Genomic DNA, 24,123 nt, shown 5'->3' with positions numbered 1-24,123 from the left:
CTTTCATTTCTTGCGCCCATTTTTGAAACTACTGGGTGTTTGTTTTCATTAAGGGAAGTTTTTATTGCCTTCACATTTTAAAAAATTCATTTTTGTTTTATTTGATAGAGAGAGAGACAGGGAGGTGGACCAAAGGTGTAGAGAGTCATCTTCCATCCACTGGCTCTCTCCCCAGATGCCCACAACACAGCATCTGGACATCAGCCAGGATCCAGGAACTCAGTCTGAGTCTTCCGTGTGGCTAGCAGGGACCAAAGCACCTGCTGTGCCTGCATGGTACACATTAGCAGGAAGCTGGGATCAGAAGCTGAGACAGCACTGCAACCAAGGAACTCCAATGTGGGATGCAGGTTTCCCAAGTGGCATCTTAACTGCTATGCCAAATACTCTCATCTAAAGGGTTTTAACGCTGAAGTGGAGACCTTGTCAGATACATGTTTTAAAAGCTTTTCTCTCATTCCATAGATTTTTTTTCCGTTTCTGGATAGTGCCTTTAAAGCACAGTTACATTTTGGGGGGGTCAATTCTAGTTGATCTAAGCTTTTCTTTTGTAGCTTATGCTTTTGGTATCATATTTATAAAAATTAGAGTCAAATCAAAATTCATGAAGATTTATCTCTATGTTTTCTTGTAAACATTTCATAGGTCAGCTTTTATGTGAGGGTCTTTTATGCATTTGAGTTGATGCTTTGCATGTTTGGATTAAGTATAGGTCCAGCTTTATTCCTCTGCAGGTAGATACCCAGTTGTTGCAACAGCAAACGTTTGAAAGACTGCACTTCTTCACTGAGTGCATTTGGCACTGTGATTGATAATCTGTTGCCTGTAGCTGTAGGCATCCACTTACGGATGTGCTATTCCGATCGGTTCCATGGTCTGTATGTTTATCCTATGCCAGTACCTTACTGTATGGATTACTATAGCTTTGTAGTACATTTTTAAATTAGTAAGAATTCTCCAAGTCTATTTTTCTTTCAAGTTTGCTTTTTTCTTTTGGATGTTTTGCAATTCCGTGTGAATTTTAGAATCGGTTTTCCATTTTAGCACAATAATAACAAAAATGGCCTTTGGAATTTTGATAGGGATTTCATTTAATTTGTATATTTTGGAGAATATATTGCCCTCTCTATAATATTATCTTTTGACCCATAAGCATGGGCTGTCTCTGTTTATTTGGGTCTTTTAACGTTTCAGGAATATTTTATAGTTTTCCATATGCAAATCTTGGATAGGTTGTCTCCAAAGTATTCTATTCTTTTGTTGGCTATTTTAAGTGTAAGTTTATTCTTAGTTTTGTTTTCATACAAGTATTGTTCATTGCAAGTACATAGAAAATAACAACAGATTTTTGTATGGTTGCCTTGTGTCCTACAACGTTGCTGGACAAGTTTATTGTCTATCACGATCTTTTGATGGATTCTGGAGGATTTTCTATACACAAGATCACAGCCTCTGGGAATGGAGATGGTTATACTCCTTTCTTTTCAATTTAAGCACCTTTTCTGTCTTTCTGGTTCTGTTTAGAGCATCCTGCCCAGTAGGTATCCCAGGAGCAGCTTTCCTTGTATTATTTCTGCTGTTAAGGGAAAACCTCCAGTCTTTGGACACTGCGGTTCTGTTCTGGAGGACCCTGTCATTTACTTTTTGCCTCTTGCTGTAGTCAAGCATGCACAACTCTATTCTCCCTCTACAAGGCCCTGAGTGATCTGCTGCTCCCTTCTGTGCTGTTGAAATTCAGTCTCATCTTGATGTAGAGTGGCCATCTTGGCACAAAGGCCCACTGTCACTTATCCAACGTGATTCATGATTCACTGGGCTGAGGAGTGCCCTATCTGACTTTAGGTAAGGGGCCTTACCCTGATGATTTTCAGAAGTATCTGAGTATGTGTACTAAACTAGCCTGCCCCCAAGAGCACCCCCGCTGCTGTCGTATCCCAGGATGCCGTGTCTGGAGTCCTGCACTGTGTGGTTCCTGAGTCCAAATGGTGCCTCATGATGTAGACAGCTTGAGAGGTACAGATGCCAGGGTGAAACAAACTGGCCTTTGTCTATCCTCCCCCTCCCCCATTCTCCTTCCAGTGAAAAATGAAAACAGGAAACGGAAGTGGAAACAGGAAAAGTCAGTGGAAAGCTGGGAAAGAGGTGGACTGTTCTCACCACATCTCTAACATCAGACCAGGAGTCTCTGTACTTCATGTGTGCCAAGCCCATTTCCATTCCCCAGAGTGGCTCCGTTATCACATTTCACAGAAGGAGAAACTGAGGCCATGAGACAGTAAATACGTTGACATGGCCACACGGCTGCTAACGTGAAGTCCACTGGGAAGCCACAGCCTGCATGTGGATCCCTTCCTGGTTCCCGCCACCCTTCCTTCTTCAGCTGTGCTGACTCTGCCTCTTGGCCTGGGGCACCTGTGACTTCTGAGTTGCCCTTGGGTTTGGTGGGCTCTGAGGAATGTTCCTAGCTGGTTAGCTCCCACCGTAGTTGGGAGTTTATAGCCCTTTGAGCTCCCCCTTGAGTATTTTCATGAGAAAAATGAATCTAGCTCTGTAAGCAACTATCATCCTAACTTGGAATCCTTGTGGGATTCTTCGCATATAAAGCTGATCTTAATGATTGTGGTTATTGAATGGATGAGAAAATTGAGACCTTGAAGGATCAGGCAGACTCCTCCAAGGCACTGCGCTAGTGATGGCAGAGGGAAAATGAAGAGTCCGTTCTTACCTGATTTACTCTCCACTACACTTTCCCAGGTAAACCATTTAAGGAGCTACTCAAGTCCAAATGCATCTGTTTTCCCTAACCTGCCCCCGAAGACACATCCATCCTTAAAAAACCACAGGCAGAATTTCTCTTGGTTCGTTTAGTCTGGTTGGTCTCCCCGTACACAGAAAAATGGAATGTACACTCGTAACCAAGCTTTTTCTCAAATTAGGCTGGATGACAAATATTGTTTTAAGTTCTTTTATTTGATGCCCTATTAAGATTTTTTGAAGATTCCTATTGTTTTGTTTTTGCCATATCTGCTAGGGTTCAGATGTGAGGCAAACACGCACTTTGCATTTGGAGGGAAACCTTTGCCCTGAGCTGCCCTGGCCTCCGCACCGAGGTTCTTTCGAGAAGCACAAACCAGAGTCGCGCAGCTGGATACTTACATCATCATCAAACAGATCCGGCACCTCTAGTGCATAGAGACTGTTGGGTTAGACTCTCAGCAATGCAGGTGCCGTTAGTGACACTGCCGGCTGCTGGGTAGACACAGTCAGACTTTGCCATGGCCGGGGACACAGGGCTTTGTGGCTCACAGGTGACAGGGCCTCGGGAGCAGCAGTGGAACAGACCGAGTATGTCGCACGAGTCCAACGTCCCACCATAGACAGGTAGACTTCCAGAAGCAAGGCAATATTTGCATGCCTGCTAAGATCGATGCTGGTAAACACCAATTACTCACACGGCAGCTCTTTAATGCACATCTCCTGGATTGGTTTTTTAAAAGTCAGACTCTGGTGGTAGAGCCAGGCAGGATAGTAAAGAATGAAATAATTGCAGGCTGCTGTCTTTTTCTTTCTCACATGAAATCATTTGAAGAGACAGGCCAGAGCTTTGAACAGCAGAGACCAAGAGAAGTTATAATTTGCATGTCGGCTGTCGTGACTTGAGCATGCTCGCTTAAAGGATGGTTTTTTGCCCGTTTCTGTCTCTCGGCAGACATACTTCAATGACAATATCCTTACCCTGATACGGACCCTGGTGACCGGAGGGGCCACGCCGGAGCTGGAGGCTCTGATCGCCGAGGAGAACGCACTTCGAGGGGGCTACAGCACCCCCCAGACACTGGCCAACAGGGACCGCTGCCGCGTGGCCCAGTTAGCTCTGCTGGATGGGCCCTTCGCGGACTTGGGGGTGAGTTCACGGCTCTGGTGAGGCCTCCTGAGATTCTTCCTTTGGGGGAGGCTTGAGGCACGTGAACTTTTTCTCCTTCCGACTATTAATAACCACAAGAGGCAGCATTGGTGGTTTACTGTGTGTCACACTCTGTGCTTTTTGTGTGGAAAATCGTTTCCATCGATGACATTACTCCAAGGCAGTTGGAGGCCAGAGAGCCTGAGACTTGCTCCTAGAGGAATTTGCACCGGCCACCCTGGCTTCAGACCTGTGGGATTTAATTTCGCCTGGGGTGTCTTCTGCTGTGAAAAGGCAGGCAGCAGGTGGTACCAACAGGCTGTCCAGGTGGGATTCATTTCCAAAGGGCTTTAGCGAAGCTCCCAGCCAAGTCCTTCCCTCCCTAACCCCACTATAGACGCTAGCATTGTGAATGCACCGCCCTACCTCTCAGGATTTGAGATTTTTGTCTCTGGGTGTGACCCAGGTGCTGGTGGTTTTGCAAAGACATCATTTACATTCAAGATGCCGTGGCTCACATGGCTCTGCTAAGGCCTCTAATTCAAAGCCTGGATCTGGTCATTTCTGAGACAGGCTGTAATCACCCTCCCACAGACCTCAATGAAAAAATTGACCAACACCTCTCTTTGGGATCCATATACTAGCTGGAGGTCAGGTACCATGGTCAAAGTCTACAGCTCTGATCCCTGTTCCCAGCTTGAACCCCAGAGGTTCTTTCAAGGGAGAGGAGTGGTACGACTCTTAGGACCTAAGGCTAGGTTGCTTCACTGACAGAACTACCCAGAAAGTGGAAATATAGGCAAGGAACAGGTCTTTCTCCATTTTTCTGAAACACTGAGGCTGAGCTGCCCCCTCCCTTGGTTTGGTTATGGGCCAGGAACACTGTTAGACTGGACAGGACTTTCCAGAGCTAGTGGCTCTTTGTATCTATCATTTATTAGCACATTTTTATCATGGTACAAGCTTCAAATACTTCAAATACTTCAAATAATAGTAAATTTAAAGCAAATGTCAGAGGCAGATAGGGAGAGGCAGAAAGAGATAGGGAGAAATAGAGCGAGAGAGCAAGAGAGAGAGAGAGAGAGAGCGAGAATAGAGACAGAGTTCCTATCTGTTGGTTGTCTTTGCAATGGCCTGAGCCAGGCCAGTGAAGCTAGGAGCCAGAAATTCAATCCCCTTATTTAGACGATCATGTGATGCCTCCTAGGATACACATTGGCAGGAAGCTGGATTGGTAGTGGAGCTGAGACTCAGAGCCAAGCACTCTGGGATGCAATTCTAGTGTACCAAATGTTGACTTCGCTGCTGCACCCACCAGTCACCCGTGGTTTTTCTAATATGAAACCCATTTGAAAATTCCCATGATAGGAAGAGTCAGTGTATTCCCTTTCTGTCCAGTGCAGTCATTCTGCAGGGTCTCCGTTATACTAATGCTCTCCTGGAGCCACCTGGCTGCATGAGTCTCGTGTTTCCAAGGAAAGGCATCTTCTTCCACTTTCCAAATCCACTTGCAGACCCTGGAAAGCTGGTTGTGAGTTGATTATAACTGTGAATCCCAGCCATCCCACCTGCCGAGCCTCTTCCCCCCACCAGCTTCTAGGGAAACACATGCTCTTCTACTCTTGCCATCTCAGAGGTCTGCAAATTGTGCTTTTCACACAGTCCCTACCTGAAGGCATCTGTCACCCTAGAACCTAGTGGAGGGGTTTGTCCTCAGAGTGGTTTTCATTATCACTCAGGCCATTTTGACAGCCTAGGCATGGAGGCTACAGCTGAGCCAGGTAAAGCTTAATCACCACATCGCGCAGCTGGTCTCCCTCCCTACTCTAAAGCAAACATCTGAGACTTCTTACACTCAGTAAAGGAGAGGCATAATCTCCTTGGAGCCCTCTCATCCTGCTGGCAGAAAACGGGTGAGACCCCCCAGAGGAAAACAGCATCCTTTAATGAAGCCTGAAGTCCCCCTTGTAGTGTATCTAGGCTGTTAACCACGTTGGGTTCGGTAGCCACAGACTCTGCAGCCCAGGAGACACCAACGCACTCATGCCCTTGGACCTCGACCTTCAGGTAAATGAAAATGGTGTTTCTCTCTGTTCTTTCTCGTTGTCTCCTAGGATGGCGGTTGTTATGGTGATCTGTTTTGCAAAGCTCTGAAAACATACAATATGCTTTGTTTTGGAATCTACCGGCTGAGAGATGCCCACCTCAGCACCCCCAGCCAGTGTACGAAGAGGTGAGTGTCAGGGCCCACCTAAGCGCAGAGACACAACGACCTTTTCCTGTCCCTGACTACAAAAGCAACGACGATGTAGACTCGTAATTTAGATCTGCTTTAGAGCTGACACTGAGCTTCCAAGAGTATGGGAGATATTTCCCTTTACTTACCAAAACCAGAGAGGTAAGGACATGGTGGGAAGAATTCAACTTCTGCCAAATAGTTCCCTCTTTCAGGTACAAAAGTTTGCACAGAGGCATCTCTTCCAAAATCCAGCAACCGGGGTAACCTTTATGATATCTAATGCCGAGCTGTTTCCTGTTGTTGGTGCTAAAGATAAATTTTTTTTTGTTTGTTAGAATCCTATATTTTTACCTTGTATAGTTTAATTGGCTCACATTTTTACTTTTATATATTTATTCTTAAGAAAATTGTATATTATCACCCTAAGCAGAAAAATAACAGTTTAGGCATGCTGGCTATATATTTTTTTCTAATATGCATTAAAGTAAATTCATAGCAGGCTGAAATTAAAAGTACATCCTAGAATTACTGAAATCAATGAGTTTGCATAATATACCCCAGGAAATAATGCTATAGAGAAGAGTATTTCCCAGATCTGTTTGCATATTTGAATCACCCGGGGAGCTTTTTAAAAATACTGTGTTTACCCTGAATTAACAGGCTGGTAACAACAATAAAAAAATGTTCAAAAAAGGGTACATCAGGAGATTCAGGGAAAATGGAATTAAAATCTAAGTTTGTTTTGGAGCAAACAGTGTCTTAAATCCTTGAACATGACTATGCATGCGCGTTTAAAAAGAATAAGTGATTCTGCAGGATGCCCAGGCATTGAAGAGGGTAGACAGAGCTGAGACCACCTGGTGCTTATCAGAGTGTTCTCACAGCTGAGGGTTCCTGAGAATGCCCTGCAGGTCTTGTTGAAGTAAGAATTGCTACATCTCGCCCTCAGAGAGGCTGATCCAGGTTTCAGGTGTTGCTGCTTAAGACTTTGCATTTTCCACCTTGTTGAGTGTCTCCTTGTCTGTGCAGATGCTTCTGGGGTCTTATCCAAGAAACGTTTACCTACGTCAGTACCTTGAAGCTTTTCTTCCCTAGTGCTTTCCTTTACTATAACTAGAGGGTGTTGGGTCTCAGGTTCACATCCTTGGTCCATTATGAGTTGATTTTTGTGTAGGGTATAATTTAATAGCCTTGTCCCAAATTTCTGTATGTGGAGATCTGTTTTTTTTTTTCCAGCACCAGTTGTTGAACATACTGCTTCCTTCAGGGCATGATGTTTAGCTTGTTTGTTGGTTGTTAATACATGGATTAATTTCTATTATGTTCCATTGGTCCTGATGCCTATTTTTGTGCTAGTATCAGACTGTTTTGATGATAATAGTCCTGTAAAATGTCTTAAAATCTGGTATTATGAAGCCTCTGGCTTTGTTTTTGGTGTTTAACATGGGGAGCTACTCAGGGTCATTGTGTATCCATATGAATTTTAAGATCATTTCTTATAGGTCTGAGAAGAATGCCATGGGTATTTCGAGTGGAATCATATTGACTCTGTAAATTGCTTGGAGTAGGTAGTATGGACTTAGTGATAATACCAGTTCTTCCAATCCATGAACATAGAAGGGGGTTTCCATCTTTTTGGTGTCTTCCATTTTTTTATTGCTGCTTTGTTGTTTTCATCATAAAGGTCATTTACATCCTTGATTAAGTTTATCTCAAGTTATTTGAATTTTTTTGTAGCTATTGTGAATGAGACTGTTCTTATGAGTTCTTTCTCAGAGCATTGTTTGTGTTGATTTTGTTGTGTTGGCATTGTATCTGCAACTTTGCCAAACGCTTATGAGTTCTGTTCATCTCTTGGCGGAGTATTTCAGCTCCCCTGTATAAAGGAGCATGCTATTTGCACAATGGAACAATCTGATGTCCTCACTTCCCTGTAGCCCTTTGATTTCTTTTTCTTGTCCAATGGCTCTGGCTAGGAGACAACCAACAGAATGGGACAAAATATATACACACTATGCATTTGATACAGGATTCATACCCAAAATATATAAGAAACTAAAAAAAAATCTATAGCATCAAAGCCAACAACCCAGTTAGGATATGAACAGACAATGTTCAAAGACGGAAGCAGAAATAATCAAGAGACACGTGAAAGGACACTTGAGATCACAAACCAACAGGGAAATGAAAGCTATTACCTCAGCCCAGTTAGAAGGGCTGTCATCCAGAAATCAAAAAATAACAGTTTGTGGTGAAGATGTGGAGATCAAGGTATCCTAATTCACTGTTGGAGGGAATGTAAACTGGTACAACCATTATGGAAGATAGTATTGAGATTCCTCGGAAAATTAAGATCTATCATATGACCCAGCTATTCCACCCCTGAGAGTTTATCCAAAGGAAATGAAAGCAGCATATGAAAGCATCACCTGTGCTTCCATGTCTAGAGCAACTCAGTTCACAATAGCTAGGATATGGAGTCAACCTAATTGTACAGCAACTAATGAATGAATAAAGAAAATTGGCACATACTTCATGGAATATTAGCTATAAAAAGAATGGTATGTGGCATTGCAACAAAAAGTGAATGTAACAAGAACATTATGCTAAGGGAAATAAGCCAGACCCCAGAGGAAAATATGATCTCCTGTTTGTGGTAATTAATATATGAAGAGAGGACAAAAATTGTGTGGATGTCACGTTGTTTGGCATAAAGTTCCAAAATGAGCTATAGCATGTAAACAACAATATACTTGTCCTTCACACATGAAGGATAAGAAATGGAGAGAACAGTGAGGACTGCAGAAGTGCCAGGAATGCTGTATTCTTCATTTGGATATTGGTCAAGAAGGTGATCAGATGATCAAAAAACACCTCACTGATCTGTACACCTAGGTGCATTTCTTGATATGTATGCTGTACTTTAATATGTTTTGTGAAGTGTGTCCCAGGGAAGTGGATATGTCTGGTCTCGAGGCTGTTGTAGAAGGAACAGGTCATTGTAAACCCCTCTGTGTGGACCAGAGAATGCCTGATGTCATCGGAAAGAGCCATAAAGCCAGAGCTGACAAACAGGGTTGCTTGTATTTTCCCATGAAGTGAAACTCCCAGCAAAGTTGCTTCAAAGGAAGAGATTAAAGATTGTCTGAGGAGACTCTGGGTATGTGTCTAGGATGGCGAGAAAATTCAAGAATCAAATTACAGTGTAATCCATGAAACCTACTGCATTTGGGATGCTGGGGATTAAAAATGAGCTTGATCTTGTATGAAAAAGTGCATGCAGACCACTGGAAGCATGGTTTGTTTCTTCCATTCCCAGTGTCTTTGCCTAGGCGCATGGCTGGCCTCCTTCAACAGGGTGAGGCTTCATTTAACTTGGAAGAGGATGCTAAGGCATGGGAGCAGCTAGCAGTGCATCTTCCAGATCCTGCAAATGATCTGAGCCACCTGGTTCAGGGAGCGGCAAGTTCTCCACTGGGCTACCATCAAGCTGTGTGACACCTGTCTTTGCTTTCCCTGTCTAGGTATGTCATCACCAACCCCCCCTACGAGTTTGAGCTCGTGCCGACGGACCTGATCTTCTGCTTAATGCAGTTTGACCACAACGCCGGCCAGTCCCGGGCCAGCCTGTCCCATTCCTCCCACTCGTCGCAGTCCTCCAGCAAGAAGAGCTCCTCTGTTCACTCCATCCCATCCACAGCAAACCGACAGAACCGACCCAAGTCCAGGGAGTCCCGGGACAAACAGAAGTACGTGCAGGAAGAGCGGCTTTGATATGTGTATCCACCGCCACCATGTGTGAAACTGTATCTGCCGCTCATTTTCCCAGTTGGTGTCCCCAACAAAGTCACTTTTCCCTGTTTTTTTTTCCCTGTAGTCCCTCCCCTTTTTTACACATATTTGCATATGTATGATAGTGTGCATGTGATTGTCATTTTTATTTCACCACCATAAAACCCTTGAGCACAATGGCAGATAAGTAGACGGACCAAAAGTTATTTATGATTCTGGGAGAGGGGGAGGAGATCCCCACAGCACGCGCCACACGTCAGTCAGCAGCTCACTGCAGGAAGGAGTTTACAGATGAGAAGGGAGCCCTTGCCATCCGTGTGGGTCAGGCAAAGCTAGTTTATCTCATGGAATGGAAAATCAGGACTATCAGGGTGCTTTGGGTTTTGGCTTTTTTTTTTTTTTTGTAATTGTTTTCTTTTTTATACACATACACACAGGATTTAGTGCACATTTATTTGAAACAAGCTATCAAAAAGCAGTGAAAGCTATCAACTGTTTCCACTCTCTGGGCTGAAGCATTGTAAAGCATTTCAGAAGCTTCCACGGTTTATATAGATGATTACTTAAGCACCTACTTCTTGCAAGGGAACATCTGAGGTTTTTGTTTTGTTGTTGTTGCTATTTTTTTCCAGTTACTCACCAAAGCCTGTGTCCCAGAGTCCTTTGGGAATTCTATGAACATTTCTACCATTTACTATGGAGGGAAGAATAGTATTCCACTCATGGCTCTATCAGATTCTAGGCATTTAGATTAAGTGAAAAGAGATTTGATTGTATATTAAATTGTTATTCTGCCTCCTTATGCTGCCATCAGAATAGCTATTTTTTTCTTTCACTTTTGACATTTGGGATGAAAAGCCATATGTATCATAAATATCAGATGTAAGTCATTAAAAACTGCCTTCCTGGGACTTTTACATCCTTTAAAAGGTGAATTACTTACCTTATGTACAGAATAAATAATGCTCCAGAAAGAGCAAGTATTTTTCCATGCAGTCTCAGGGGAACTTTTTACTCCCCTTTGTTTGAGTAACAAGTGCAGGCAGGAGCTGAGGGCTGGGGCGGTGCTGGAAAGAGAAGAGAAGCCCAGTAGCAAATTCTGTGTTTCTAGGATCCCACTTGCTAAATGAACCAGGGTATAGGCAGACCCGGTGTCAGTGGCCTCGGCCAAGACAAAAGCCAGCTACGACTGTACGGGTGGGCGCATCTGCCTGGTGCTGGCCGTGTCCGAGCAGAAGGCTAGGACGAGAGCATTCCTTGGCCTCTGTTTTTTCACACACAGCCAATTCACTTAGGTGAGTGACCTTGGTGGAGAACTTCCCCCTCATCATTGCGTGCCGAGGGATGAGAGAAATGCAAGTGTTAGCCAAACACCTTTTAGGAAAGTTCTGCTTTTGTTTTCTTTCTTGCTTTTTTTTCCTTAGCAGTTGGGGAGCGTAAGAGCAAAGGTAGAAGAGGCGCTTTGTCAACATATAGAGTAATGAGACGTTTCTTGCAGGCAGAGCATGCTTTAAGACAGTGCAGCAGCTATCAAAAATTGGCCGTCTCCACCATGACCAAATTCTTGGGTGGACGGGTTGGCCCTGGACTGGGAGAGGTAGATTCCCAATGTCTACCTTACAGAATTCCATTGAGGCCAGGAGAGGGTGAAAGGGTGGAGGCCGTGTCACAGCTGTACCGTCTCAAAAAAAAAAGGTGCTTTTATGGTGAATGTTTTGGGTTTAGCTTTTAGAACCCTACCCCCTGGAGCATGACAGCTTGGGAGATTTGCTTGCTGTGTGAATTGACAAGCACTTTTACTGACAAAACAGGGACGCTCGGTCACAACTTCCACCTTCTTGCAACCGAGACAGGGGCAGTGCAGTAGTGAAAGCAGTAGCTGGGTGGGGAATAATTGTATACCTACATATTACAAAGTCCTAGGAGTGAAAGAATTTTTTTCTAATCATTTTTGCCCCTATATATATTGATTTATGTATGATGTATAACTCTTTATATATATAAATATATATATATACAAATATATATATACATATATGTATATATATAAAACTCTACACATTTCCCCTAGTTTGGGATCATGAAAAGCTCTTTATGCGTTCTTTGCATAGGAGGTCATAAAGTTGCGCCCCCAGAACATTTATAAGAATGTGCCAGTTAAAGTGCTCAACAGGAAGTATGACAGTTTAAAAGCGTTGTAAAACTCACATAGCTTACTTCTCTCTCTAAAGTGCAACAAGGATGAATAGGATGGGCCAAGGTATGACAATCAATGGTTCTGCATGACCTAGCCACTGCTGGGGGTTTTCTTCTATAACGTTGTCCTTGTGAAAACTTTTGTGAAATTAAAAAAAAAAAGGAGTTACAAATTTTATTCTGTTATTGGTTTGTTTATTTTTATTTATATTGTTCTGTTTGTGGTTTTATTTATTTTGTTTGGCTTTGATTTTTATTTTCCCCTCTCCTTTCCCTCTCCTCTTCCCTTCCTTCTTCTCTTCCTTCCTCCATTCTCTATATTGCTCAGCGCCATGAGGCTGTGCTGCTGCTCTTGCTAGATTCCTTAGAGTTTGTTTTGGTGTTCTTGGGTTTGGGGTTGGGCAACTTGGGGGGGGGGACTTCTCTCCATTTGGCTTGCCTTTAAATCTGCACGTGGCCTCCCTGCCCACCTTGGTTCCTTGCTCCAAGTCCAAAAGCATTTTCCCATTGAGAAACCCAGCTTCCCTCACTGCCCTACCCCATTGCCACAGCCCGCCCCAGCTCCTACCATCAGTCTGTTCGCATCTCTGTGTGGCTCTCGCCAAGACCCTATCAAATTAAGGGACGATGCCAGTCAATACTCTTTCCTGGAAAATATTGGTAGCTATTCTATTTGACAAACTTGCTCCTCAATGAATGCTGTATCCTCCTATCCTATATCTCGGGAGGGATGTTGATGTTAAAGGAACTGGTCTCTTGGATGTTTGAGCAGTGTGCCCCAAAGGCAAAACTGTTCAGCTGTATAGATGGACTCCAGTGTCCACACTCAGCTGGCAGCTGAGTTTTCTACCATACCCACAGCTCTCCTGCCACCTGCCATTCAAGATTTGGCAGAGAGAGAAGTAAATTGAAAATGTGTTTCATATTCCTTTTGTTAGCAGCCCTGTGATGAGATGATATTGTGATGGGGATAGAATGAGAACAGACTATGACATGAGATGAAACTTGGGAGGGGTTTCCTGGACTTAGGGGACATAAACCCCAGAGATGGATAATTGAGACTTGACAGTATTTGAGTCATGATTTATTTGATAATGGAAAAGATCTCATTCTTCTATTTCCTTAGCTGAAGCTCCTCATAACACTCTCCTTCATAGAGTGCAATCTCTGCCATTGTTTGCCAGTTGACCCCAAACTTCCCCTTCTTCTTTCAGGAGAATATCTATATGTTCACTTGGGAAGGAGGTTTACAAGTTTGCTAGCTTTTTCTCTCTCCTACTTCCTCCCCAACAGGAAAAGGGAAATAAATGGGTTGGGATAGAAGATGAATAAGTTATTTGAAAAGGAAGAAAATGCATTTTGAAAGAACTACAACCAAGGACTCACCTGCCCCATTCTGTATGCAAAACAGCCTGTGGGGCCACTCACACCAAGCTGAATGTGAAGTTGGTAGATGATGAGGCAGGATGGAGCTCTCTTAACCCCAGCACTCATCGTGCAATCCCTAAGCCCCTTATAGCCATACCCAGGATCCTTCTCAAGGTCAGCTCAAATGCATTAAGAGACAGCTGGACCCCTTCTATATTTAAGAGATCTCTTAAAAGTTTGTGGAAGATACATGTTGCCATCTAATCTTATTTTACCGTGAACTTTTTCACATGTCCTCATGTATTTAAATTTCTACCACAATCAAGAGACTAGATGAATTTTATTCTGAATATTAAAGATTATGTCTAAAGACCTGGCCCACAACAGATGCTTAGTATATGTTTGAAATAAATTAGCCTTTAAACAGCATTATATACATTCAATCATTCTGTAAGTGTTGTCCTCCTGGCTTACCTCAGACAACAAATACAATGAGTGCCTCCGGCTGGTTCACTGTGCTGTCGTGCTGGGGGCACCTTACTGATCCAGGCACACAGCTTCCAAGAAAGCAGCCCCGTAAGCTCTGTGCACAGAGTGAAGAGACTGACTGTGCCCCTTGGCTGCATCATCAGGATCCCAGATGACCAGAAGAACCTTTTTGACAGGCTGTTCTTCAGCATGGGAAAAGCCGGAAGGCGTGTGCATCCCAATAGAGACAATTAAATCAAGCAGCCAGGTTCCTATGGCAACAGGCTGCTTGAAGGAGAAACTTGAAAGTGCAGGAACTTGGGGGCCTGTAAAAGTCAAGACAGGGTAAAAATCGATTTCTCCATCAGCTTCTTTCAGCGCACGCCTGCTTTGTCATAATATGATAAAGAGGTAGCTATGGGTACTGGCTGCCTGCCGCGAGGAGATGACATACTCATTGCAGCCATGGCAGGAGAGCAGGATTATCCCCTGTTACCTGAGAGAAGAAGCTGACCCCTTCTGAAGAGTGTTGGCTGGACCATGCCCATGGAGCAGGGCAGGCAAGGGGCAGTTTGCTCTGCCCAGCCAGCAGCAGCATTAGAGACAAATAGGATCATGGTGGACAACGACAAAGAATGGAGATTGTTCTCATAAACAGAAGCTGTGCTGGCTCTGGTAAATAATTTTCATGCCTGTAGTTGGTCCACAGAGAGAAGAGGAAGCAGGGAGTGTGGGTGTGGTGGGTGATGGACCTTAAGTGTTTCTGGGCAGTGGAAAGGTATCAGGTTGCCTATGAAAGAAATGGAACTGAGAAACTACAAACCATTGCCAGCCAAGGCTGGGGATTCCTGTTGACCTCATGGTTCTCAACTGCTATCTCTCTTCAAATGGCATCTTTTCCTGTCAAGCCTTTTCTTGTTGATCTTCAACTTGTGAGTACAGTGAGCAGAGGGCCAATTATCCTTGATGCCTTGGCTGGATCCCTCTATCCCTGTGCTGTTCTCTTCTCTAGGGAGTAGTGAAAAAGCTAAGTCCTCCAGCACTGACAACCTATGGAGCCAGCATTGGAACTCCAGTGTCTTCCTAGTGCCTGTGGCCTCCAGGACAGCTGGTCCATACTGGGTCTGAGGCCCTTCCTGGCTAGAGGCAGCTCTTCTGGGATCTGACCAGCAGCCATGTAGCAAAAGGAGGAGTTACTGGGCCTTGCTCTGAACCTTGCACCCTCAGAGCTATCACTAGCAATGGCAGGTACAGGTGGCTCCTGGTAGAGTAGGTGCTTAGTGAGCGAAAGTCGCGATTTGATTGACATGGTAGCCCGAAGGAGGTTAGGAACCTCCTGGAAGTCCCCAGACATGGGCTTCCCCTTCTTCTCTTTTACCTTGCAAATAAAAAACACCAACCTCATCCTCTTCCATCATCTCTGCCATCACAAGCTACATTCCTTAAACCAGCAGCCCTGCCCAAACACCGACACTTGCTACTGTAGCTCCTCTGCTGAAGGACACCATTTACGGTCACCCTGTTAGTATAGAGACCATCCATACTAGTACTAGCAGTTGACACCCCAGCAATTACCATGGGCCAAACCTTTCTCTTATTTTGCATGCATGATTCACCCATTGGATCCTCATAACCTCCGTTGGAAAGATGCAGAACCTGAGAGATGCTAAAATCTATGCCATTACCCACTGTACCATAATGCCTGCTAGAGTTCATATTCCCAATAGCCTTTCCAACCTACATCTGTTTACTATGAATGTGATCCTCAGGAGCACCATTTCCATTGATCTGAACAATACTATCAGCATGGTCATATTATTATCCCTGATCAACAGATGAACAATGAAGCTAAGAGAATTGGATAGCTGGCTCAGAGTCTTGCAACTAGTATGTAAGAGAGCCAGATCTAGCTGATGTTGTCTCCACCCCCCTCCCCACCGCCCCATGCTGTCTCCTTGGCCTGCATCCCTCATTGTGTGTGTAAGGTGGACAGCTCCTGAGAAGGTTCATCTGGAGAGATGGCATCCGCCAATGGTGATAGCAGTTGTTTTCCAAATATTGCTCTGCAGGGATATTCCAGATACTATACTTACTAGTTCCCTTGCCACACAGTGGGAAATGTCAGTTCTTCCCTAGTACCATTACCCCCTGGCAGGGCACACATTGTGCTCAGAGCCATGACATTGTGTGTCTCACCATCAAGAAGCTCATTTACAGGTGGGCACTCCCCCAGATCAATTGTTCTTTTCAGCTTAGTGATGCAAATCTAGCTCCCTCCAACCCCTGGCGTGTGGGATGAGTCAGGGGATGAAAGTAAACTCAGGGAATTGGAATGGTCCCCTACCATTTCAGCAGTCATTGAAATTTTCTCCCTGAGTCATCTTCTCATGATCAATTCTCTAAGCCACCCATTGGCACAGTTTATCTTTTAGAAGGCAAGGTATAATGGGCCAAAATGCTGTTGCTCTACTTGAAGCATTCTGTGAAAGCCAAATGACTGATGATCATGACAAGCCATGTTCCTCTGAAGGCTGGCTGTCTGGGAGAAGTCTTCATAAAAAACTTTTGCTACTAGACATTTTAGCAAAATGCACATAGCATTCATTACCATTTTTTTCTCAACATCCTGCCTAGCCAAGTCCTCAACACCATGGGTGCCATAGGAAGCACCATACAAAACAGTCATTTCTCAAACATCATGAAAACCTCAACCCTGAACTGCAAGGTGCTTTCACTGTACGCCCTCCTTGAGTTGAGGCTGCACAGCCAAAACACAAGGGCTGTGCTGCTTAGATTTTTTTAAATGGAAAATAACTTAGAAAAGAAAGAGAGAAGCTTCGATGGGGAAGCAGTGCTCTTTCTCACAGACAGCAGAAGGAAATTGATATTCTCTCTGCCATGAAAGGTCACAGGGCCAACTTTGAACTGTGAAGACTAAATTCTGGACAATTATTCTCTGCAGCAGTTGTAAAAATTTCAGCCAATTGCCGCTGTCTTAGGTCTTATGCCCAAATGACCTCCTTGTTTCCATCAGCAGAGTTCCCTCTTCCAACCTGGCAGGTCCAACCTAACACTAAATCCCTTTGCAAAAATCAGTCCACGTAGCAGCAGGTGCCAAAACCATGGGCAGCACAGGGGAACAGAACACAAACACAGGCCTTGACTCTGAAAATCACCTCCGCTATGAGCCTCTGGAGAAAGTCATAGTTTGAAATTGTTTCAGAGGCCTGGCAATGCTTTTAAAACATGATAACCATCACACTTTACTCCTCTCTGAAAGGTTAGTTTAATCGTAGATCACAAAAAATTGGTTTCCACAAATGCATAATGGTTCATCTATGTCACACTTGAACTAAATGGTTTTTTAAATGGAGCTGAAATTATTTTGATGTGTACACAGTCCTGGATTTCTATACAACCTTTTTTACCCAACCCATCAGGAGCCTTGCTCCCAAAGTCTCATTAATAATTCAGATGTGCTGATGACTTTAAAAGATCTATGGAATTGAAGCTTAGGAAAAAAAAGAAACCCATGCTTGACAAAAAGATAAATGAATGTAGAAAGAAGCTGTAGGAGTCTGGCGAGCTGTAGATCATCTCAGAACAGATTGTAACTTTATCATTCTGTCAGGGGGAATAATTTAAAGCACTTAATCAGTTAGCTTCACTGTGAGGATGTAGCATTATGAATTCCTATCGTCCAATCTGTTCAAATCAAAGTGAACTTAATTATAATAGGTGAGAGAGCCAGAGCAGGAAGGGGGCAGGGGGAACGATACCAGAAGTAGCAAGCTTCCCAAGGGGTAAGATGAGCTGCTGAACAAAGGGTTTCACCCAGGCACAGCTCAGTTTCAGTGGCAGCCCTTGTTCACCTTGAGACCACAGGATATTTGAAACAGTGAAATGATAGACCAAGGAGACATGCATGCAATGTAGAGGAGCTGATCATAGATACTTAATTTGTATAGCCTCACAGCAGTGGACACACACACACACACACACACACACACACACACACACACACTAAGCCAGGTGAGCAGTTTACAAGAGCAGGTCCATCTAAGTCCAGAGACAGGGTTTTCATGAATTGTGCTGGAGAGGCCACTGTCTCAATACCATTTCTCATTTCTTCCCCCTGAGTCACTAAAATGGGGCATATGGTTCCTAAGTTAGAATGTCCAGTTTGCCCAGTCCCTTCCTGTCTATGCACATGGCCAATTTCCTCAGAAGACATCAGTTACAGAAAAGGCAGGATGGGAGCTGAGCTGTCTAAACTACCCTGCTAAGAGGATGCTCAGTTCATTACCTTCTCATCTCAGCCCCTGAATACCCTGATTCAGTGTTGTCTCTTACCCTTTTCTCTGTTTTTAGGGTGGCAATGAAATGCCAAGTCTTCATTAAGCTCCCTTGTCAACAGCTTGGATTGTTGTAGTCTGTTAAGATAGTGCTACTTGAAACTCTTCATAACTTGATACCAACCCAGGGTTCTCTTTCTTGAAGTAATTAAATATCTCAAAGTTCTCTTGAAAACATGGTTTACTATTTTGATTTTCACTCTCATTAGCTAGCAAATGCCATGGTTTTGCTTTAAGATCTCCAAACAGACCACAAAAGAATCAGAGGAGAGGTCATAGTTGAGATATAACTTTAATCCTGGTGGCTCTAAGGAGAGTTGAGTTCTCTGTACCCAGTATCTGCTACAGGCAGCATCTCCTCCCCACCAGCTTTTCAGGCCACTGAATTGACTCCAGAGAACCCTGCCAGAGCTCATCTTCCCATCCTTCCTCTCCTCTGAAGTTCACTCATGGTAACTGCAAGCCCCAAAGGCACACTGTGAGAAAGCAGAGGTATGTTTCAGGTTCTGGGTCCTCCCTACACTGTACTGTCTCTCTTAGCAAGTACTCACTGTCAGCTTCTCTCAGTAACCTTTGTGCATTTTTCATTGAACTGTCTAAAAGCTTTATCCTAGGACTAACTGAGCTTCTAATTTCTCCTTCTTGTTCTCTGTCCATGTTGCCCTTTAGCAGAAAAGAAATGGTTTACAGATGAGCCGGACAATGCCTATCCCAGAAACATTCAAATCAAGCCCATGAGTACCCACATGGCTAACCAGATCAACCAATATAAATCCACAAGCAGCTTGATTCCACCAATCAGAGAAGTTGAAGATGAATGTTGATTCCCAGGAGACCAGAACTATTTTTTTTAAAGCCTGACAAACTTCATAAATGGTGACATGACTTTTCTTCCTCTTACATCCTGAATCACTGGTGGAAACGTTAGGATAAGCAAGAATTGCAAGAAAATAAAGTAGACCTTTCTCATTGTCGGCCTTGAATATTGCTTCCATGTACTTTGGAAAAGAAAATGATTTCATTTACAAATGAACATACTAAAATAGTCATGTATAGCCTCTCGTACTTTAAATTATTTTTACTTATTAGAAAGAAGATATATTTTTCTTTTTTTTTCATTGTCAGATATCTGCCCTATATCAACACAATGCACACTCACAATGCAGCAAGTGGCCAGACTCCTTAAGGCATATTTCTCTTCTTTCTCTCTTTTTTTGTTGAGGAGGGTGATGGTCACGTTACCAGAGCTAATTGTAAATTAAGTGAAATGGATTATTAAAATAATTTTTAAATGGCCAGCAATGCATAATGTATTTTAGTAAATTAAAAAAAAAAAGAAACGATAACAACAAAACAAAGAGGGCAGGAGAACACCTGCTTCTTTCCTGGATGGGTGTGTATTTTGATCAATATTGACACCAGTTCTTAATAAATGGAAAACATATTTGTTTTCACAGTTCAAAGTCATGTTTTTTGTAGTTTTAGTTTTCATTCAGCAGTTGGCATCCCTTTGTTCACAAACTCAGAAGCTTTTTTGCTGCTGTTCTGTAACTACCAGGTGAGGCTCAGCTGGGCAACTAATGATGCTAGGAAGGATGTGGATACACCTGGGATGAGGAAGTTGATGACCTGATGTACACATGATGTAGTTCTCGTGTTGGGGACTCCTGCACGCTGTGATACTTCTCATTTCGTATTTCCAAATTACACAAGCAAGTAATTTCAGCGTTTGAGTGTCAGGTGGACTTTCTCCCCAACTGTCAGAGATTACAGCCTGAAAATTTGTAATCGCCAATGAATGGTTTTCTTTAATAATAGGATATGAGAATGCATTCATTCTTCTTACTATGTTTTGTTTGTTTGTTAAAAGCCAGAAAATGGCCATAATCAAGGAGACAACTTTAGCCCAGATTTTAATTTGCAGATTTTATTTCATTGCTGGAACAAAATACACAAAGTTGCTACAGCAATTAAAAATATATATAACGAAAAGGAAAGCAACAAATGCACTTCATACAGACTGTTAGAACAGGCCTTTGAAAATTACCAGCAATGAAATCCAATGTATCAGCCACTTTGAATTGTGGCTGAAAGATCACTCTAGCCATCAGAGGCGATTTTGATGTCTCAGAACTCTGCCCTCACTTGCATGCTCAGTATACAGCCGCCCAATAACTGTTTTGTTCCAAATGACTTAGCAAATGATCAATCTTTGCTATGATCATCAGGGTCTCTGGAGAAGCATGAATGTGATCGTGATTTGAATTTTCTTAAAAATGTAAACTGTGGACATTTAAGGAACCAAAGTAACCAAACTACCCACCAAGCCCCATGGGTATCTACTCCATTGACTCTTTAGGCCATGACCTTCTGTGGTCCTAGTGAAGGTAGTGCAAATCAGATCAGATCAAAGTAATGAGACCACCATGAAAAACATGTCCACCAAGTACTCCAATTACCAGTCTAGTCAAAATGAGCTTCCACTGCTGTCCACTCCCTGCAGAGCCGATGTAGCTGTGCTTCCACCTCGTAGGCATTGTCCTGCAGTGACTTGTCAGACTGTGGTTTCTCTGTCGTCACATTTTGTAGACGTAGTTCTATAAAAGTACTGTGAATTTAATGTACGTCTGATTGGATTGTTTAAAAACTACTTATAATTAACCACTAGTCTACTCAGCAGACAAAAATGACATCAATGATCTATATTCAGGCTTATAAACATCTCTTGGTTTCCAACAAAAGTCAAACGTGCTTGTGGTGAGAATTCCCTGCTAGGATTTTGATAACTCTCCTGAAAGTTGAGCCTTCCTATACCAACTGAATTTGCACTGGGGTCACCTTAGTACATTCACCTCAATCCACGCTCTTTTTCATTCATGAACCAGGTTGGGCTCCTTCTGCACTTTCTTTTCCTCATAACTACCTTTAAATTTGCCACAACTATTTTGTCTCTTCCTGCCAGTGAATGTGGCCACCTAAAGGATCATCTGTTAGAGGAACACAGTGCAGTGTGCCATGCCCCCCACCTTTTTCTCCCCCCCTTATCTCCAAAGTGAGGCAGTCCAAAAGTGGTAGTGCAAACTCCATCCTCACATCTCACATCCATTTATAGCCAGAGACTTGAACTTAACATTTTTTAAAAGATCATGGCAGTTCAGATGCTTTCCCACAGCAAAACAATTCCTTTATCACTAAATGCATGCCAACAACCCAAATTGGCAGAAAACCATTTTCTACTGAGGTAGAACAACATTCATCCTGTTTTCCCAAAATTGTTCTAGACCAGACAATAAGATTGGGTAATTTTTTTAGAAGGTAAATAAAATGATTGATTGATGGTGTCTTTGACAAAAATTGGTGCTTGGTGACATTCAGAGTGTGATGGAAGGAAGGTTTACATGGACTTCTGAAGGGTCCTTGCGAGGAATGTGAGAGCTCCTTCATCTGTCTTTATGTGTTCAGTCTTTGGACTCCAGGTCCCCTTCCAGCTCTGCTGTGACATATTCTCTCAGGTCCACGTTGGACCAATGAGGATCTTCTTTAGTACATGTCCCTGATCTGATCAAGGTTCTGATCTCTCCTGCCCATTTAGAGCTCTGGAAAATCCCTATTCCCACCTAATGACTCTTGGGTGCTTTGGGAATCAAAGACTTACTATTACACTGTTGACAAAGCAGAAAGAGTGTCACTACCACCATCACCTTTCTCATTGATAGCAGTTTTATTTTTGTCAAAGTAATTTATATTGAGAATATAATCTCTATACAATATAAAAACCTTAAAAGTGCGTGAGAGTAGCATTTCTTGTAAAACACTGAAGTTCATGTCTTCCAAGGGTTGTGACATCTTATGACACTTTTTGGAAATAACTTTAACAAAGTCTTTAGAGAGTTGCAACTATTAGATGAGAGTTAGAAAAGGGGGAGCAAATCTGGAAATGTGGAGATAGTTTCATATTTTAATGTTGAGTATAGGACAGGGCTCAAGTTCTGCACTTCTGGTTTAATATGGAAGTTCAAGAGCCATCTCTACCCTACGCAGTGTCAGCATTGAGGATGCTCTGTACACGCCCAAGCTCTCAGTGGGCTAATTCATAACTGAAGTGACTCATCAAAAATGGCTTTTAGATCTGGAAAGATGTGATCTAAAGTTAAGGTTGAAAACCTGGGTGACTGCCTCTCCTTGGCCAAGCTCTTGCAGCACATTTTGTGCAGGATTAAAATCATAGTCATTCTTGCTGCATTACCCAAGCAATATGCCTGACCTCAAAGTAGCTTATAATTGGTCTGGACATGGAGTACTTATGTTTACTCTAGTGTTTTCACTTTTGAGTCTCCTTAGATTCAAAATAAGGATTTTTCTAAACCAGTATACCCAAATCACACTGATCAGACTTTTCTGTTTCTATCAGTTTTCTTAGTATCATTCCTGCCTGTCCTTTTCCTTGGCTTAAGGTCTATGTTGAGCTGATCTCTTATATCTCACCCCTGTAATTTGAGTCGCAAGATGTCAAACTTTCTCCTGTTTTGTCTTGTTTTGTTTCCCCATATGGATGTCGGATTTGGGAAGTACCCAATCTCAATTCTCACATCACTCTATTTATTTGACGGTCTCCATTCATTCATATGTTAATGGTCTCTTTGCTACTTACATTCATAAATGTAATTTTAACTTATCATTTTTCATTGTCAAGGAAAATCTGATAGGTGCAGTGATGAAGGAAAAAAACTAAGGAAAGAGAAGAGGAAGAGAAGGAAGGAAAGAAGGATGGAGAAAGGATAATGAAGGAGGAAGGGAAAATAAAAAAGAGTAGGAAAAAGAAGGGAAAGGGATGGGAGGAAGAGGAATGGCAGAAAAGAGGAGGGAAAGGAAAAGAAGAGAAAGATGGGCAAAATGAAGGCCTAATGTATGAAGGAAGAGAGAGAAATCCAACCCGAGCAGCTAGCATGTGAGTCACCTTGACTTCTGGGAGTCTAAACAGATCATGTTTCAGTATAGATTCTGCCCTAGATCCTATCACATCCCTGTTGCTGCCTATGAAATGACAGCAACATCACAAACCACTATGGCCCTTGAGTGAGTCTTCGTTCATCAGCGCTTGACTCACCTTTTTCTACCAAGCAAGAGGAACTTAGGATTCACTTACAGCCTTCCTGATAAATTGCTTTTCTGCCCTCTCGTAGCTGCCTCATGTTTCCAAATGGCAGCTTTCCTCCTTCCAGCATAGACGATGTAGCATTCATATCCCGTTGTCACTCTAGGAAGTAATGAAGCCCTTTGGATTTGTTCTGAGCAGTTAGGCTCAATGTTTGGTGTTCAGTCAAAGTATACTCATGAGACCATATTGGATGCTTCAGAGGAGTCTCTTCTGAATGGTTGTTGGCCATGCAATACCAGTTATTAGTAATTTCTGTTTTCATAAAAATAAGGCAGTTCATAGAGTGCTTTTAATTTTATTTTTCAAGAAAATGCAGAGACTAATGTTCCATTCCTGTGATAGGCTTTCTTAAAAAAAAGAAAGAAAATAAAAGAATGTAAAAGGAAAAGAAAGAAAAGAGCAGAGCAGAGCAGTCCTCTTTAGCCATACCATGGTTGGAAGCTCCATGTTGTCCCAACCTTCATATTTGAACTGGAGGAATGACAGTTCCATGCCAGACCTTCCTCTTCTGCTGTATTTTTTACTTAGGAAAGTAAGCCTGAGAGTCCACCTAAAAAACCCAAGCTAAATGCCAGTTTTCTACTAATGCAGACCCTAATAGACAGTAATAGTGGCTCAAATAATTGGGTTCCTGCTCAAGTAA

The 24,123-nt window shown here is 42.9% G+C and overlaps 1 protein-coding gene across 9 annotated transcripts in view; it reads left to right on the top strand.

The window, feature by feature from the left end:
* The window catches only part of KCNMA1 (potassium calcium-activated channel subfamily M alpha 1), a 665,861-nt gene extending 644,527 nt beyond the window's left edge, over positions 1–21,334 (top strand). For 3 of the 9 annotated variants that reach the window (XM_058671050.1, XM_058671045.1, XM_058671042.1), the window contains 3 exons: positions 3,710–3,904; positions 6,019–6,137; positions 9,668–12,306. In XM_058671050.1, coding sequence (XP_058527033.1) covers positions 3,710–3,904; positions 6,019–6,137; positions 9,668–9,917 — 564 coding nt within the window. In that variant the 3' untranslated portion in view covers positions 9,918–12,306. Of the gene's footprint in view, positions 1–3,709; positions 3,905–6,018; positions 6,138–9,667; positions 12,307–18,991 lie in introns of those variants that run through there. The other 6 variants (XM_058671047.1, XM_058671044.1, XM_058671046.1 and 3 more) reach the window with 4 other exon arrangements.
* The last annotated feature ends 2,789 nt before the right edge of the window (positions 21,335–24,123 follow it).

Source organism: Ochotona princeps, chromosome 13 (genome assembly GCF_030435755.1).
Source record: "Ochotona princeps isolate mOchPri1 chromosome 13, mOchPri1.hap1, whole genome shotgun sequence".
In the NCBI taxonomy this organism is placed as follows: domain Eukaryota; kingdom Metazoa; phylum Chordata; class Mammalia; order Lagomorpha; family Ochotonidae; genus Ochotona; species Ochotona princeps.
This window is presented reverse-complemented; position numbering and strand designations above follow the sequence as displayed.